This window comes from Nerophis ophidion, linkage group LG28 (genome assembly GCF_033978795.1).
Source record: "Nerophis ophidion isolate RoL-2023_Sa linkage group LG28, RoL_Noph_v1.0, whole genome shotgun sequence".
In the NCBI taxonomy this organism is placed as follows: domain Eukaryota; kingdom Metazoa; phylum Chordata; class Actinopteri; order Syngnathiformes; family Syngnathidae; genus Nerophis; species Nerophis ophidion.
In genome coordinates this window covers 13,413,730-13,427,650 of record NC_084638.1, presented here as the reverse complement: position 1 = coordinate 13,427,650, position 13,921 = coordinate 13,413,730, and the positions used below count along the sequence as shown (strand labels likewise).

Here is a 13,921-nt window from a genome sequence, read left to right as displayed (position 1 = left end):
GGGTTCTTAACAATAAACTGATGCAGCCCTCAATCGATAAAGTTAAAGTACCAATGATTGTCCTCTGCATTTGACCCATCCCCTTGCTCACCCTCTGGGAGGTGAGGGGAGCAGTGAGCAGCGGCGGGGCCGCGCCCGGGAATCCCTTTTGGTGATTTAACCCCCAATTCCAACCCTTGTTGCTGAGTGCCAAGCACGGAGGTAATAGGTCCCATTTTTACAGTCTTTGGTATGACTCGGCCGGTGTTTGAACTCACAACCTACCGATCTCAGGGCGGACACTCTACCCACTAGGCCAGTGGTTCTCAACCTTTTTCAGTGATGTACCCCCTGTCAAAATGTTTTATTTCAAGTACCCCCTAATCAGAGCAAAGCATTTTTGGTTGAAACAAAGAGATAAAGAAAATACAGCACTATGTCATCAGTTTCTGATTTATTAAATTGTATAAGAGTGCAAAATATTGCTCATTTGTAGTGGTCTCTCTTGAACCATTTGGAAAAAAAAGATATAAAAATAACTAAAAACTTGTTGAGAAATAAACAAGTGAATCAATTATAAATAAAGATTTCTACACATAGAAGTAATCATCAACTTAAAATGCCCTCTTTGGGGATTGTAATAGAGATCCATCTGGATTCATCAACTTAATTCTAAACATTTCTTCACAAAAAAAGAAATCTTTAACATCAATATTTATGGAACGTGTCCACAAAAAAATCTAGCTGTCAACACTGAATATTGCATTGTTGCATTCTTTTTACAGTTTATGAACTGACATTCATATTTTTTTGAAGTATTATTCAAGAAATATACTTATAAAGGATTTTTCAATTGTTGCTATTTTTAGAATATTAAAAAAAAAAATCTCACGTACCCCTTGGCTTACCTTCAAGTACCCCCAGGGGTACGTGTACCCCCATTTGAGAACCATTGCACTAGGCCACTGAGTAGGTAAGCTTCAGTGATGAATCTTCGGGTTAATCAATAACACACAAACCTGTCATCGCGCCAAACTAGAAATCAGTTGATGGTTTTTGTCTTTAAAACGACAGTCTGTGAAGAGTCCCACGCTTGTTACGCAACTTACGTAACTGGAGACCAGAATAGACATAGATGCATGGACCGGGTGCTGCTCGAGACTAGCAATCAGTATACATTTTATTTTTAAACAACGGCAAGAGTCATAGCTGCCCGTCAAATAATTATCTGCAAGATACGTAACGTCAACAACGCGGACCGTCTCCTTGCTCTGCCGTCTGTCAATATTGTAACATCCAAAGTAATCGCAGCTCAGACAGACTCCCCAGTTTGTCTTTCTTCATTTCAGAAAATACAACGTTCCGTGTATTGCTCTCTTTTACAGCAACTTACTGTTCTCCTTTCAACCTCACAACACGTCACTTCTCATCGTTGACATGCGTTTGTCCTTTTACTTAAAAAAAACATCTTTGGGATGTATGTAAAAATTAGAAAAAAACGGAGGCAAATTTCATTGAATGTGTTTATTTTAAGATGTGACTGTGCCTTTGGGTGTTCTAAATTATCAGGTTATTGTTATTCTCATGGCATTCAGCTAATCAGTTGCCTAAGAAGACGTTTGGCCTCTCATCAAAGTAATTTTCATAAGTCCATGCTCATAGACTTAACTTGCACAGATCAAGTCTGTGGGCTTGGTGCCTCGGTCCTAACTATTTATCCTCCAACATGAGGAAGAGTGTACGCACGGAAATAAAGCTTATGTTTTTTTGTGGTGTAGAAAAGAATGTGCCCTTTAACAAATGTTTACCATGGAATCGAATCGTTCATACACCGTTTTGACTCTTATTGAACCGATCATAAACTAAATCGAATCAAATTGTTGATACACTAAATCGAAATCAATAAATTGTTCTGTTTTATAAATAACTCATTTTGGAATCGCCTCGTAATCGAACATCAAAGAGATTTACATCCCTAATACATTGGTTATAATTAAAGTTTTTCTGTGCCCAAGGATGTATTTTGCATAAAAGACAAAAAATCGTGATAATAAAAAATAGCCATGTAATTGTTGCAGTATCAACTAGATACGGTTCTTGTACTTGGTATCATTACAATCGATATTTTTGGAGATCCACCCATTTGTTTACATTGAGGAGTGCTAGCTTGCTGTTATTGGTTGCGTCCTCCTACGGCAGGGGTCGGGAACCTTTCTGGCTGAGAGAGCCATGAAAGCCAAATATTATAAAATGTATTTCCGAGAGAGCCATACTAATATTTTTTAACACTGAATACAAATAAATGTGTGCATTTTTAAGTAAGACTAACATTTTAAAAATATAATAATTATCTTCTTTTTAATAACATTGTTATTCTGAAGCTAATAAATTAAATGGTTCTTACCATTAATGCGACTTCTTGAACAGGAACGGTAGAAAACGGATGGATGGATTGAAAGGCATGAGAATGTTTTATATTTTGAACGTTATTTTTAACTTATTGCTGTGTTTTTCAACCACTGTGCCGCGGGCCGTGAGATACAGTCTGGTGTGTCGTGGGAGAGATTATGTAATTTCACTTAATTGGGTCGATAATCATTTTTGCAAACCTGTAACTATAAGTCAAAAATGTGCTGTTTTTGAGTGTCTGTGCTGTCTAGAGCTCGACAGAGTAAGTGTGTAATAATCTTCAATATCAGTAGGTGGCAGCAGGTAGCTAATTGCTTTTGTAGATGTCAGGAACATGGTATGTCGTGATCACAATATGCGGGAGGCAGCATGTAGGTAAAAAGGTATCCAACACCTAAACTAAAAATAAACAAAAGGCGAGTGCCGCTAAGAAAAGGCATTGAAGCAAAACAAAACTAAAACTGAACTGGCTGCAAAGTAAACAAAAACAGAATGCTGGACGACAGCAAAGACTTACAATGTGCGGAGCAGACAGCGTCCACAAAGTACATCCGTACATGGCATGACAATCAACAATGTCCACACAAAGAAGGAGTGCGTCCGCACAACTTAAATAGTCTCGATTGTAAGAACAAAGCAGGTGCGATGAATAGCATTAAAGGAGGACATGAAACTGCTGCAGGAAAATACCAAGAAAAGAGGAAAAGCCACCAAAATAGGAGCGCAAGTCACAGAGGAGAACACCGAAAAAACTCAAAATAAGTTACGGCTTGACAGTAAACCTACATAGAGACAAGAGCTATTGCGAGAACAATTTTTTTTGTCAATATCGGCTACGGAGTTTAATTTTTTTATGTTTTCTGCTGGTGGTGCGCCTCAGAATTTTTTCAATGAAAAACATGTGCTTTGGCTCAAAAAAGGTTGAAAAACACTGACTTATCGTGTTAAGCAATGCCAGCTAAGATTTATCTGAGAGCCAGATGCAGTCATCAAAAGAGCCACATCTGGCTCTAGAGCCATAGGTTCCCTACCCCTGTCCTACGGTATTCAATGAAGCACGTTTAAACTAGGGATGCACCGATTAATCGGTAACCGAATATATTCGGCCGAATATGGCAAAAAAAAAGCCACATTCGGCCTTCGGTGGAATGAGTTAAGAACAAGGCCGAATAGTGGCGTGTGACGCAATTTTTTGACGCGGTGACGCAATCAACCAACGTGCAGTGTCGCGGTGACGTTAGGATATGTTGTGTACCTGTATAAGTGTATGAGGTTACAAGCACACACTTATTGAGATTTAGTGGGTCCTCTGTTTACATTATTAGCCTGTTGTGTAGGCTACCTGTATAAGTGTAAGAGGTTATAAGCACACACTTAATTGAGATTTACTTTAGCCTTCTGTTTACATTATTAGCATATCTACTGTGGCTAAGCAGACTTTTGCCAAAAGGACAATAATTCCTTTGTTGTGGGTTTATCCACTTTAATGCACTTGATTTTTTTTTGGAATGCATGTTTTGTTTGAAGGCCTAATATAAATCAAAAACTTTGTGCTTTTTTTGAAAAGCAAAGGCTACTGGAATATTAAAAAAGTCAATATTCAATAAAAAATACTTTATTTGAAAATGTCTAAATATTTATTCTAGGCTATTTATGCAATAGAAAAAAAATTGTGAAAAACTGCATTCATTATTCGGTATTCGGCCTTCGGCCAAGCGTTTAAGTTTTATTCGGCTTTGGCCACAAATTTTCATTTCGGTGCATCCCTAGTTTAAACTATTCCTCATCCAGTAGGGATGATACTCGTAAGATACAGTTTGTTGCCATGGCGACATGGATAAGTAAATTAGAAGTAGCTAAAACACTAGCTATGTTGTGAAGCCCCACTTGCTGAGCGGCGCTTGAAAGTTTATAGCTTCACTTTCATTGTTATTTTTTAAGCCAAAATACGTCCTTTTTTTTTTAAAAATTGCATTAGTACGGCGGGACTTTATTAGTACCGGTATACCGTACAATCCTAGTACATGTGTTTTGAGTTTGTGAATAAAACATTTTTTAAAGTTACCACACCAACACAACACGCACGAGGATGTGCAAGCGTGTTTGTGTCGGCGCTCATCTAGCCAACGTTGGATGGCTGTCATTGTTTTAATTTAATGGTCAAGTAGCCAGGAAACTCGGTACTGACCCAGATGCCAGCAGGTCGTTGACTGGATTCCAGGCACAAATAAAAACTTCCGATTCATGACCTCTGAGGACCATGGCTTTACTCTGGGGTATTTCTACATCCCGATCCACCTCCATCATCTCTGAGTGGTGATCTACAAGAGAAAGTGACATGAAAAACAGTTTATGAAAAAGATTCAACAGCTGAGTAGAGATTTGTCAAGGTCAACCATTTTGAACACTGAACACAAACCGGAAGGAACATGTATTGTCTTGCTTAAAAATCCTTTTAAAAATGATTAACTGATTCTGCTTTTCTCTGCACTACTGAATATTAATTGAACACAAAGGCGTAGAATTGGGTAGGGATGCTAGGGACACGTCCCTACCAATATCCAGCCGCTACTGTGTAGTCACTATCAATACAAGCGCTGCCCGTAATGTTTAGTCAATGATTATGGCACAGAAAGGGTTAAATGTCAGTCTCTGCTAGAAGTACCGCCTCTAACCTAAATATCGCTCCCTGATTGGTTGCCGCGTTCATGCTAACTTACGTGTGATTGGCTGTCCCCGCTGTCACTCTTCACTGTGAAAAAAACAGTTTCACCTATCCAGACGTTAGCTCCAAATTAGCACTGCATCTCGTCTTTTCCTCCGCTTTTTTTCCAGGTCAATGCTCAGTCCCCTCTACCATTGTTAACCCTCCCCGGAGGTGAAAGTTAACCTTAAACATGTGAATTCAACTACTTTAGTCCGTTTTTTTAAATCTTAAAAACATCAGCTGTCTTTTTCTACGGACTGCAACAGTCCGTTGTCATGGATACATGACTACAACTTCCATTCATACCAGTCATGCGTGCCTGAGGCGGAGTGATAGCCTGCGCTGTGATAAGGCTTTAGAATATTTAAACCACGGTTAACAGCCAATCAGATCGCCGGATTTCACCTTTCCGTTTTAATTTTTTTTAGTTTCATGTAACATATTTACAGTACAAAAGCAGCAATAGAAAGAAGTAGATGAAGGGAAAAATTGTGAGTGATTTAAACACAAGTTGGGGAAAAGATTATTACAGTTCATTTATGTTTATTTACAATGTTGTATTGCATGAATGTATTTCTGATGTTGTTGATGGACAGTAGGCTATGTTGAGATGCTACCTCAGTAGAAGCATTTAAGTCTCACCTTAAAACTCATCTGTATACTCTAGCCTTTAAATAGACCTCCTTTTTAGACCAGTTGATCTGCCGCTTCTTTTCTTTCTCCTATGTCCCCTCCTCCCTTGTGGAGGGGGTCCGGTCCGATGACCATGGATGAAGTACTGGCTGTCCAGAGTCGAGACCCAGGATGGACCGCTCGTCGGGACCCAGGATGGACCGCTCGCCTGTGTATCGGTTGGGGACATCTCTACGCTGCTGATCCGCCTCCGCTTGAGATGGTCTCCTGTGGACGGGACTCTCGCTGCTGTCTTGGATCCGCTTGAACTGAACTCACGCGGCTGTGTTGGAGCCACTATGGATTGAACTTTCACAGTATCATGTTAGACCCGCTCGACATCCATTGCTTTCGGTCCCCTAGAGGGGGGGGGGGGGGGTGTTGCCCACATCTGAGGTCCTCCCCAAGGTTTCTCATAGTCAGCATTGTCACTGGCGTCCCACTGGATGTGAATTCTCCCTGCCCACTGGGTGTGAGTTTTCCTTGCCCTTTTGTGGGTTCTTCCGAAGATGTTGTAGTCGTAATGATTTGTGCAGTCCTTTGAGACATTTGTGATTTGGGGCTATATAAATAAACATTGATTGATTGATTGATGTTAATTGACAGTATGATGCACAGTTGCACTACAGCCCTACACTAAAGATGAAAGATGAGAACTCTTCGAAGTCTTCTCCTTTGCTTTCATTTTAGTTACTTTACCCTATAACATCTGCATGACGTGAAATTATGATTGCTAATGTAAAAAAAATAAATAAATAAATAAGTAAACTTTCAGAGTGCTGCCTTGGAGCACTTTTGTGTCGCCACCAATCTCAAAATCAAACCTACTCCCTTGATTGAACAATTCATAGGTTCAATCCCCACCTTCTAACAACCTCGTCACGTCCGTTGTGTCCTTGAGCAAGACACTTCATACTTGCTCCTGATGGGTCGTGTTTAGGGCCTTACATGGCAGCTCCCGCCATCAGTGTGTGAATGTGGAAATAGTGTCAAAGCGATTTGAGTACCTTGAAGGTAGAAAAGCGCTATACAAGTATAACCCATTTACCATTTATTTATTGAACCGCTCTATTCAATGGCCTCGGTTCGGTTTATCAACTTCTGATGACTATACGCTCTGTGCTGAAAGCTCATTGGATCTGTGCTCACCACAGTCGAGCGCAGATCCACTAAGATGAGCCTCCTACATTCAATTAGACAAAACCAAGCTGCTGAGACAGAAGCAACAAGCAAAGCTACAGCTTCTGTAGCTCGTTGCTACATGGCTAATGCATCAAATGTGCCTGAAATTGAAGACCCTAAACCATCATTTAGATCTGGCGTGTGGAACTACTTTGGTTTTTGTGTTAAGTATGACTCTGATGGCAAGCGTGTCGTGAACAAAAATACAACGGTATGCCGCAAGGTCACAACGGTAAACTACAAGAGCAGAAATAGAACAAACATGACTAGACATTTACGCCGACATCACCTCGAAGCGGAAATAGGTAGAACCAAACAAAAACAAAGAACGACAACACACAGGCTACAAACTTTACCCGGGGCGATTGTTACTTTTATTGCTGTCGACATGCAACCGTTTTCTGTAGTGGAAAATGTTGAGTTTGCTGCAGAAACTTGAGCCCCATTACAACGAGATTCCTCCACAAACCTATTTCACCGATACCGTAGTTCCTGCTTTGTACAACAAGACACAAGCCCAATTAGAGACAACAATGTCCATAGCACCAGCTGTTACTCTGCTGCTAAGAATGCACCACAGAGTATGGGTGAGTTATCAGATGCATTTATTTTATTGTTATTATTTTTTACAAGGTGCTGTTTTTGTTTCATATGGTGCTAAGTATGCAAAGAAGAAAATGGGGCAAATATAGCTGCACCAGATACATTTAATATAAAAATTGTATATTTTGGAGTTGAAACAAAAATGTTGATAATTTTAATAAACTGCAAGTAAAAGAAGCATTAAAAAATGTCTTTTTTTTTGCATCGTAAAAATATCAAACTGTGACACTAAAATTTTGAACAGAACCGAACCGTAAATTTTCTGTATCGTTACACCCCTCGCCTGAATTATAGCAGGAAGTGTATTTGTACTCAAATTTGTTAAAGGGGAACATTATCACCAGACCTATGTAAGCGTAAATATATACCTTGATGATGCAGAAAAAAGACCATATATTTTTTTAACCGATTTCCGAACTCTAAATGGGTGAATTTTGGCGAATTAAACGGCTTTCTGTTTATCGCGCTGGAAGCGATGACGTCAGAATGTGACGTCGCCGAGGTAACACAACCGCCATTTTTATTTTCAACACATTACAAACACCAGGTCTCAGCTCTGTTATTTTCCGTTTTTTTGACTATTTTTTGGAACCTTGGAGACATCATGCCTCGTTGGTGTGTTGTCGGAGGGTGTAACAACACTAACAGGGAGGGATTCAAGTTGCACCACTGGCCCCAAGATGCGAAAGTGTCTGCCGCCAGACCCCCATTGAATGTGCTGGAGTTTCTCCACATTTTACCGGCGAGGCTGAGGCAGACATGGCACAGAGATGTATGGATAACCTGCAGATGCATTTGCAACGATAGTCAACGAAATCACAAAGGTGAGTTTTGTTGATGTTGACTGCCAGCTAATCGATGCTAACATGCTACGCTAATCGATGCTAACATGCTATTTACCGGTGGTGCTAAAGCAGACATGGCACAGAGATGTATGGATAACCTGTAGATGCATTTGCAACTATATTACGTTTCCTCCCACCCACATTTAATGCGAAAAAAACAATTACCAATCGACGGATTTAAGTTGCTCCAGTGTCAAAAGATGCGAAAGTCCTGATCGTTTGGTCCGCACATTTTACCGGCGATGCTAACGCAGCTATTCGGCTATGAATAGCGTCAATAGCTATTCGCTCAATAGCTTCAGTTTCTTCTTCAATATTTTCATACTCCAACCATCTGTTTAAATACATGCGTAATCTGTTGAATCGCTTAAGTCGCTGAAATCCGAGTTTGAATCCGAGCTAATGACACTATATCGTGCTGCGGTATTCCCATTGTTTGTTTACATTGGCAGCACTGTGTGACGTCACAGGGAAATGGCCAGTGTCTTCGCAGACAGCGAAAATAAGGCACTTTAAAGCTTTATTTAGGGATATTCCGAGACCGGTAACATTTGAAAAACACTTCAAAAAATACAACAAGCCACTGGGAACTGATTTTTATTGTTTTTAACCCTTTTGAAATTGTGATAATGTTCCCCTTTAAAGAGGCCGTATTATGCAAAACCACCTTTTTTTTTTGTCTATTGATATGTGCTGTTGTGTGCTTGGGGTCACCCTAAGTACTAAAAATTTAAAATCAAACTGTGGGGGCATTGCGGAAAAATTTATAAAACAATATTGCCTTCCTTCCAGATACGATTCCATCTTTCACCATCCTAATCACTGCTGTTGTGTCCTTGGGCAAGACACTATAACCACCAGTTCCCAGTGCCACCCGCAATGGTCTTTAGTGTAGCTTAAAGATGTAGATAATAGGTTTCACTATATAAAGCGCTTGGAGTCTCTAGAGAAAAGTGCTATATAACTGTAATTCACCTCACTTCCTACTTCTGCCCAAGGAGCTGTTTAGAATTTGCTACTTTTGTGTCGTTTTGACATGTGTGACGTCAGCGAAATATCGATGTTTGGTAGCAAAGTGCCTTGCGCGGGTCTTCCATTGAAGTCTGCGCTGTAGTAAATTAGCTCACCCATGCACCCTCCACTGTTTCCATTTCTTATACAAACTAGCGTATAGTTTGAACTCATATCTGTCAGTTGACTCTCTATGCAAGTGCTAAAAACTAAAACAAAGTGGCTGTGCTAAAGACGTTCGAAGTGGAGGCACGTAAATAAGAACCCGGCCACAAAATGAAGCATTTTGAAGGGACAGTCAAAAAACAACTTGAAAACAGTCTGTAAAACAAACTTTGCACCATTTTGACCAAAGAACCACCATTATATGTTGGGTAGACCACAAGGAAGAGTTTAAATGTAGAAAAAGATAATCAAATGACCCCCTTAATTGGGTGGATAAATTATAGTTTGACAACGAATATACAGATCTATTGGAGGTATAGGATAGTGTAGTGTCTACAGTTGGGCAAAAGTATGATTTTGAATTAAAAAATACATTTATTCTCACAAAATCTCATGTAGTTATTATTCATAAATACATCGGTTGTTAACGTCAGGAAATTATTAGTATGAGTTTAAAAAAATGTGTGTTGAAAATAAATTAATAAATAGTCAAAACTTTTGCTGCATTAACAAAATAAATTAAAGGTCTCATGAAAGGTTATTTTAATTCGATGTCAGGGTAGCCCGGCCTGATAAGTTAATTAAAAAATAAATGAAAATAAACCTGATAAGTTTGCCAGCATCGATAAATTGCCATGTCTGTGTTTTTATTTACTTTGTCTCGCTTCTAAACACGGCGAGGGTTCACTTTGTGCATCGCTCCCAGCATCTGAATGCATTGGTTCACTAACAGAAATAAATGAAGGGTGCAAAACCTCTTAAGAGTCATTCACAATCTTTGTCACTGAGCGTAGACGGGATTGCTAGCTTCCAACAGCGCGACTCGCTAGTGAGAAGCCAAGCAAGCTTAACAAAAATTAAAAGGAAAATATACTTGCAAAGCCTAATGTCCCATTATGGGACTGTTTCAGCTTCAAACTGAATACGCAAGACGAGAATATCAACATGGACAAACACGCCGGTATGCCAAATATGTTGGAAAATAAATGGCAAAGACCACACTCAGTTTTTCCACTAGAGGAAATAACTGGAATTAAAAGTTGTTCAATATTTCTTGTGTAATTTTCCCTTTTCCAAGTCCATTTTCCCCCCATTGTTTACTTATTTTAAGAGAACATAAGTCATTCACCTTTCAGTCACAATAGAAAAACACTGATTAAAAATAACGTTTTTTGCATTTCAAAATGGTTACTTGCATTATTATTATTGCTATCTTAAATTCCGGACTATAAGCTGCTACCTTTTTCCTACGCTTTGAACCGTGCTGCTTATAAAATTGTGCATGTTTTTTTCTTTGCGGACAGTAGGTTTAATTAAACACATGCAAACAAACTTAAACCGGAACTGCACTTTTTTTTTTTTTTTTTTTTGAATTTTGCCTATCATTCACAATCCTTATGTAAGACAAGAACACATTTTTTACTTTTAATTATGCAGTCTAAATAGTAAATACAGTATTTTTCGAGTATAAGTCGCACCTGTCGAAAATGCATAATAAAGAATATAAAAAACATATAAGTCGCACTGGAGTATAAGTCGCATTTTTTGGGGAAATTTATTTGATAAAACTCAACACCAAGAATAGACATTTGAAAGGCAATTTAAAACAAATAAAGAATAGTGAACAACAGGCTGAATAAGTGTACGTTATATGACGCATAAATAACCAACCAAAAAGGTGCCTGGTATGTTAATGTAACATATTTGGTAAGAGTCATTCAGATAAATATAACATATAGAACATGCTATATGTTTACCAAACAATCTGTCACTCCTAATTGATAAATCCCATTTAATCTTATATGTCTAGTCTCTTACGTGAGTGAGCTAAATAATATTATTTGATATTTTACGGTAATGTGTTAACAATTTCACACATAAGTTGTTCCTGAGTATAAGTCGCACCCCCGGCCAAACTATGAAAAAAACTGCGACTTATAGTCCGAAAAATAAGGTACGGTACATGGAATCAAAAGTCCGCTTACAATGGAGCCTATAGAGTCGCTCTATTCTGCCTACAAAGCGCTTAAAAAACATTCTAACACCTCCATTGAGGTTTTACATACATGCTTTAAGTTAGGGGTCGGGAACCTTTTTGGCTGAGAGAGCCATGAAAGCCGATTATTTTAAAATGTATTTCCGTGAGAGCCATGAAATATGTTTAACACTGAAAACTACTGTCAGGTTCAAACACCGATGACATCTATTAAGCAGACAAGAAGCAAGGAATTAAACAGAGACTGGATACAATTTAGCTCAATGATGAGAAACATGTGGACCTGTACCCTTGTACAGTATCGTCCCACGCTCTGACAAGAGAATTCTACGCCTCCTCTTTTATTTGGACTTTCCCTGATTACAACAACTAAATGCGTGCATCTCTTATTCTTTTTAATAACATTGTTATTCTGAAGGTAACCAATAATAAATAAAGTACTTTTGACCATTAATGCAACTTCTTGAACAGGTGCGATAGAAACGGATGGATGGATTAAAATGCATGAGAATGTTTTATATTTTGAACGTTATTTTTAACACTGGGATTAACAGCGGAATTATTAATTACTTATCATGTTACGCAACGTCAGCTAAGATTTATCTGAGAGCCAGGTGCGGTCATCAAAAGAGCCACATCTGGTTCGAGAGCCATAGGTTCCTTACCCCTGCTTTAAGTATATATGTAATGTAGTAACAGGCACATTTATGATAAGGTTGAATATTTACGTATTTTACTCATTTTATGCATACGCAATGCATAAAAAAAAACAACGCACCACGACTTTTGCTTTTTTCTTCGACAACATCCCTGATTATTACTCTGCAGACTTTATGAGAGTCAATAAACATAATAAAACATCACTTACTGTACAACGTATACTGTCATTAGGATGCCGAATGATAAAATCTTGTTATATTTCTGTTTGGATGAATAATGACTCACAATTCCCGCAATGAAAGAAGAGTTTAATAAAACCAAGCGTCTTTTTGTGTCTTTCTTGCAATTTCCGAGTCTAAACTATCAGTCAAAGTCTACCATCCATCCATCCATTTTCTACCGCTTATTCCCTTTTGGGGTCGCGGGGGGCGCTGGCGCCTATCTCAGCTACAATCGGGCGGAAGGCGGGGTACACCCTGGACAAGTCGCCACCTCATCGCAGGGCCAACACAGATAGACAGACAACATTCACACTCACATTCAAACACTAGGGCCAATTTAGTGTTGCCAATCAACCTATCCCCAGGTGCATGTCTTTGGAAGTGGGAGGAAGCCGGAGTACCCGGAGGGAACCCACGCATTCACGGGGAGAACATGCAAACTCCACACAGAAAGATCCCGAGCCTGGATTTGAACCCAGGACTGCAGGAACTTCGTATTGTGAGGCAGACGCACTAACCCCTCTTCCACCGTGAAGCCCCCAAAGTCTACCAACTCGTCAAATTACGTCCTCATCCTTCCACTTTCAAGGTGAAAGGCATTATTTCCATCCTTCCATTTTCTACCACGTGACCCTCTCGAGGTCGCGGGGGGTGCTGGAGCCTATTCCAGCTGCATTCGGGCAAAGGGCGGGGTACAACCTGGACAAGTCGCCACCTCATTCCAGACAGGCATTATTTAGGATCTTCAATAAACTTTCACCAGCACTAAGGCAAAAAAGCAGCTCACAGCTCAACATAGGCACACAAGCTGGTGATGACGGCGCTGCTATAAAAAGTGTGTCTGCGTTAGTGCTTACAATAACAATATCACTAATACTTGGTCAATATTTAAGTCACGAAATGAAAGGTAAGTGTTTCATGCTGTTTAAAGCTTTTAACTGGAAGTACAAATATAATTCCGTATTCTAAGCGTTTTTACTCATATGGTTTCTTCATTCATCACTCCAAGCAACGTTCGTAAATTTTACAATATAACTAAAACAATTCTTACAAACTTAAATGCCCATTGTGTGATGTCTGTAGGAGTGCTTTGTATATACTATCGTAATGTAATGAAGCTAGCGTCGTTAGCATCAGCGAAAATGCTAACACTTTTACAAGTGTATGTGTTAGTATTATTAACTTACAATGGAATTATGTTTGTATAATTACAGTTTCATTAATTCTTCAGTAAATTCACCATGATGTCACCGTGGAGTTATGCCATCTGTTTAACTAATTGGAGAGCTAGCTTCCGGAACTAGTGAGTCCCTAAAGATGACTTCTGTTTTGTTTGATCAGCCGTTTTGCTGCAGTGTTACAGACACGTTTTGGAAACAATTAAAGTATGCAAATAAACATTTACAAAATCTGTGTAAATAACTCATTTCACAACACATATAAATGCAGTTTATAGTCCGCGTACAGATAA

General features: G+C 39.1%; 2 protein-coding genes across 12 annotated transcripts in view; one reads left to right on the top strand and one right to left on the bottom strand.

The window, feature by feature from the left end:
- LOC133545573 (zinc finger protein OZF-like) overlaps positions 1-13,921 on the top strand; it is a 538,609-nt gene that overhangs the window by 209,906 nt on the left and 314,782 nt on the right. The window lies entirely within an intron of this gene.
- LOC133545580 (F-box-like/WD repeat-containing protein TBL1XR1) overlaps positions 1-13,921 on the bottom strand; it is a 110,915-nt gene that overhangs the window by 34,803 nt on the left and 62,191 nt on the right. For all 10 annotated transcript variants that reach the window (XM_061891310.1, XM_061891309.1, XM_061891314.1 and 7 more), the window contains one exon: positions 4,577-4,709. In XM_061891310.1, coding sequence (XP_061747294.1) covers positions 4,577-4,709 — 133 coding nt within the window. The remainder of the gene's footprint in view (positions 1-4,576; positions 4,710-13,921) is intronic.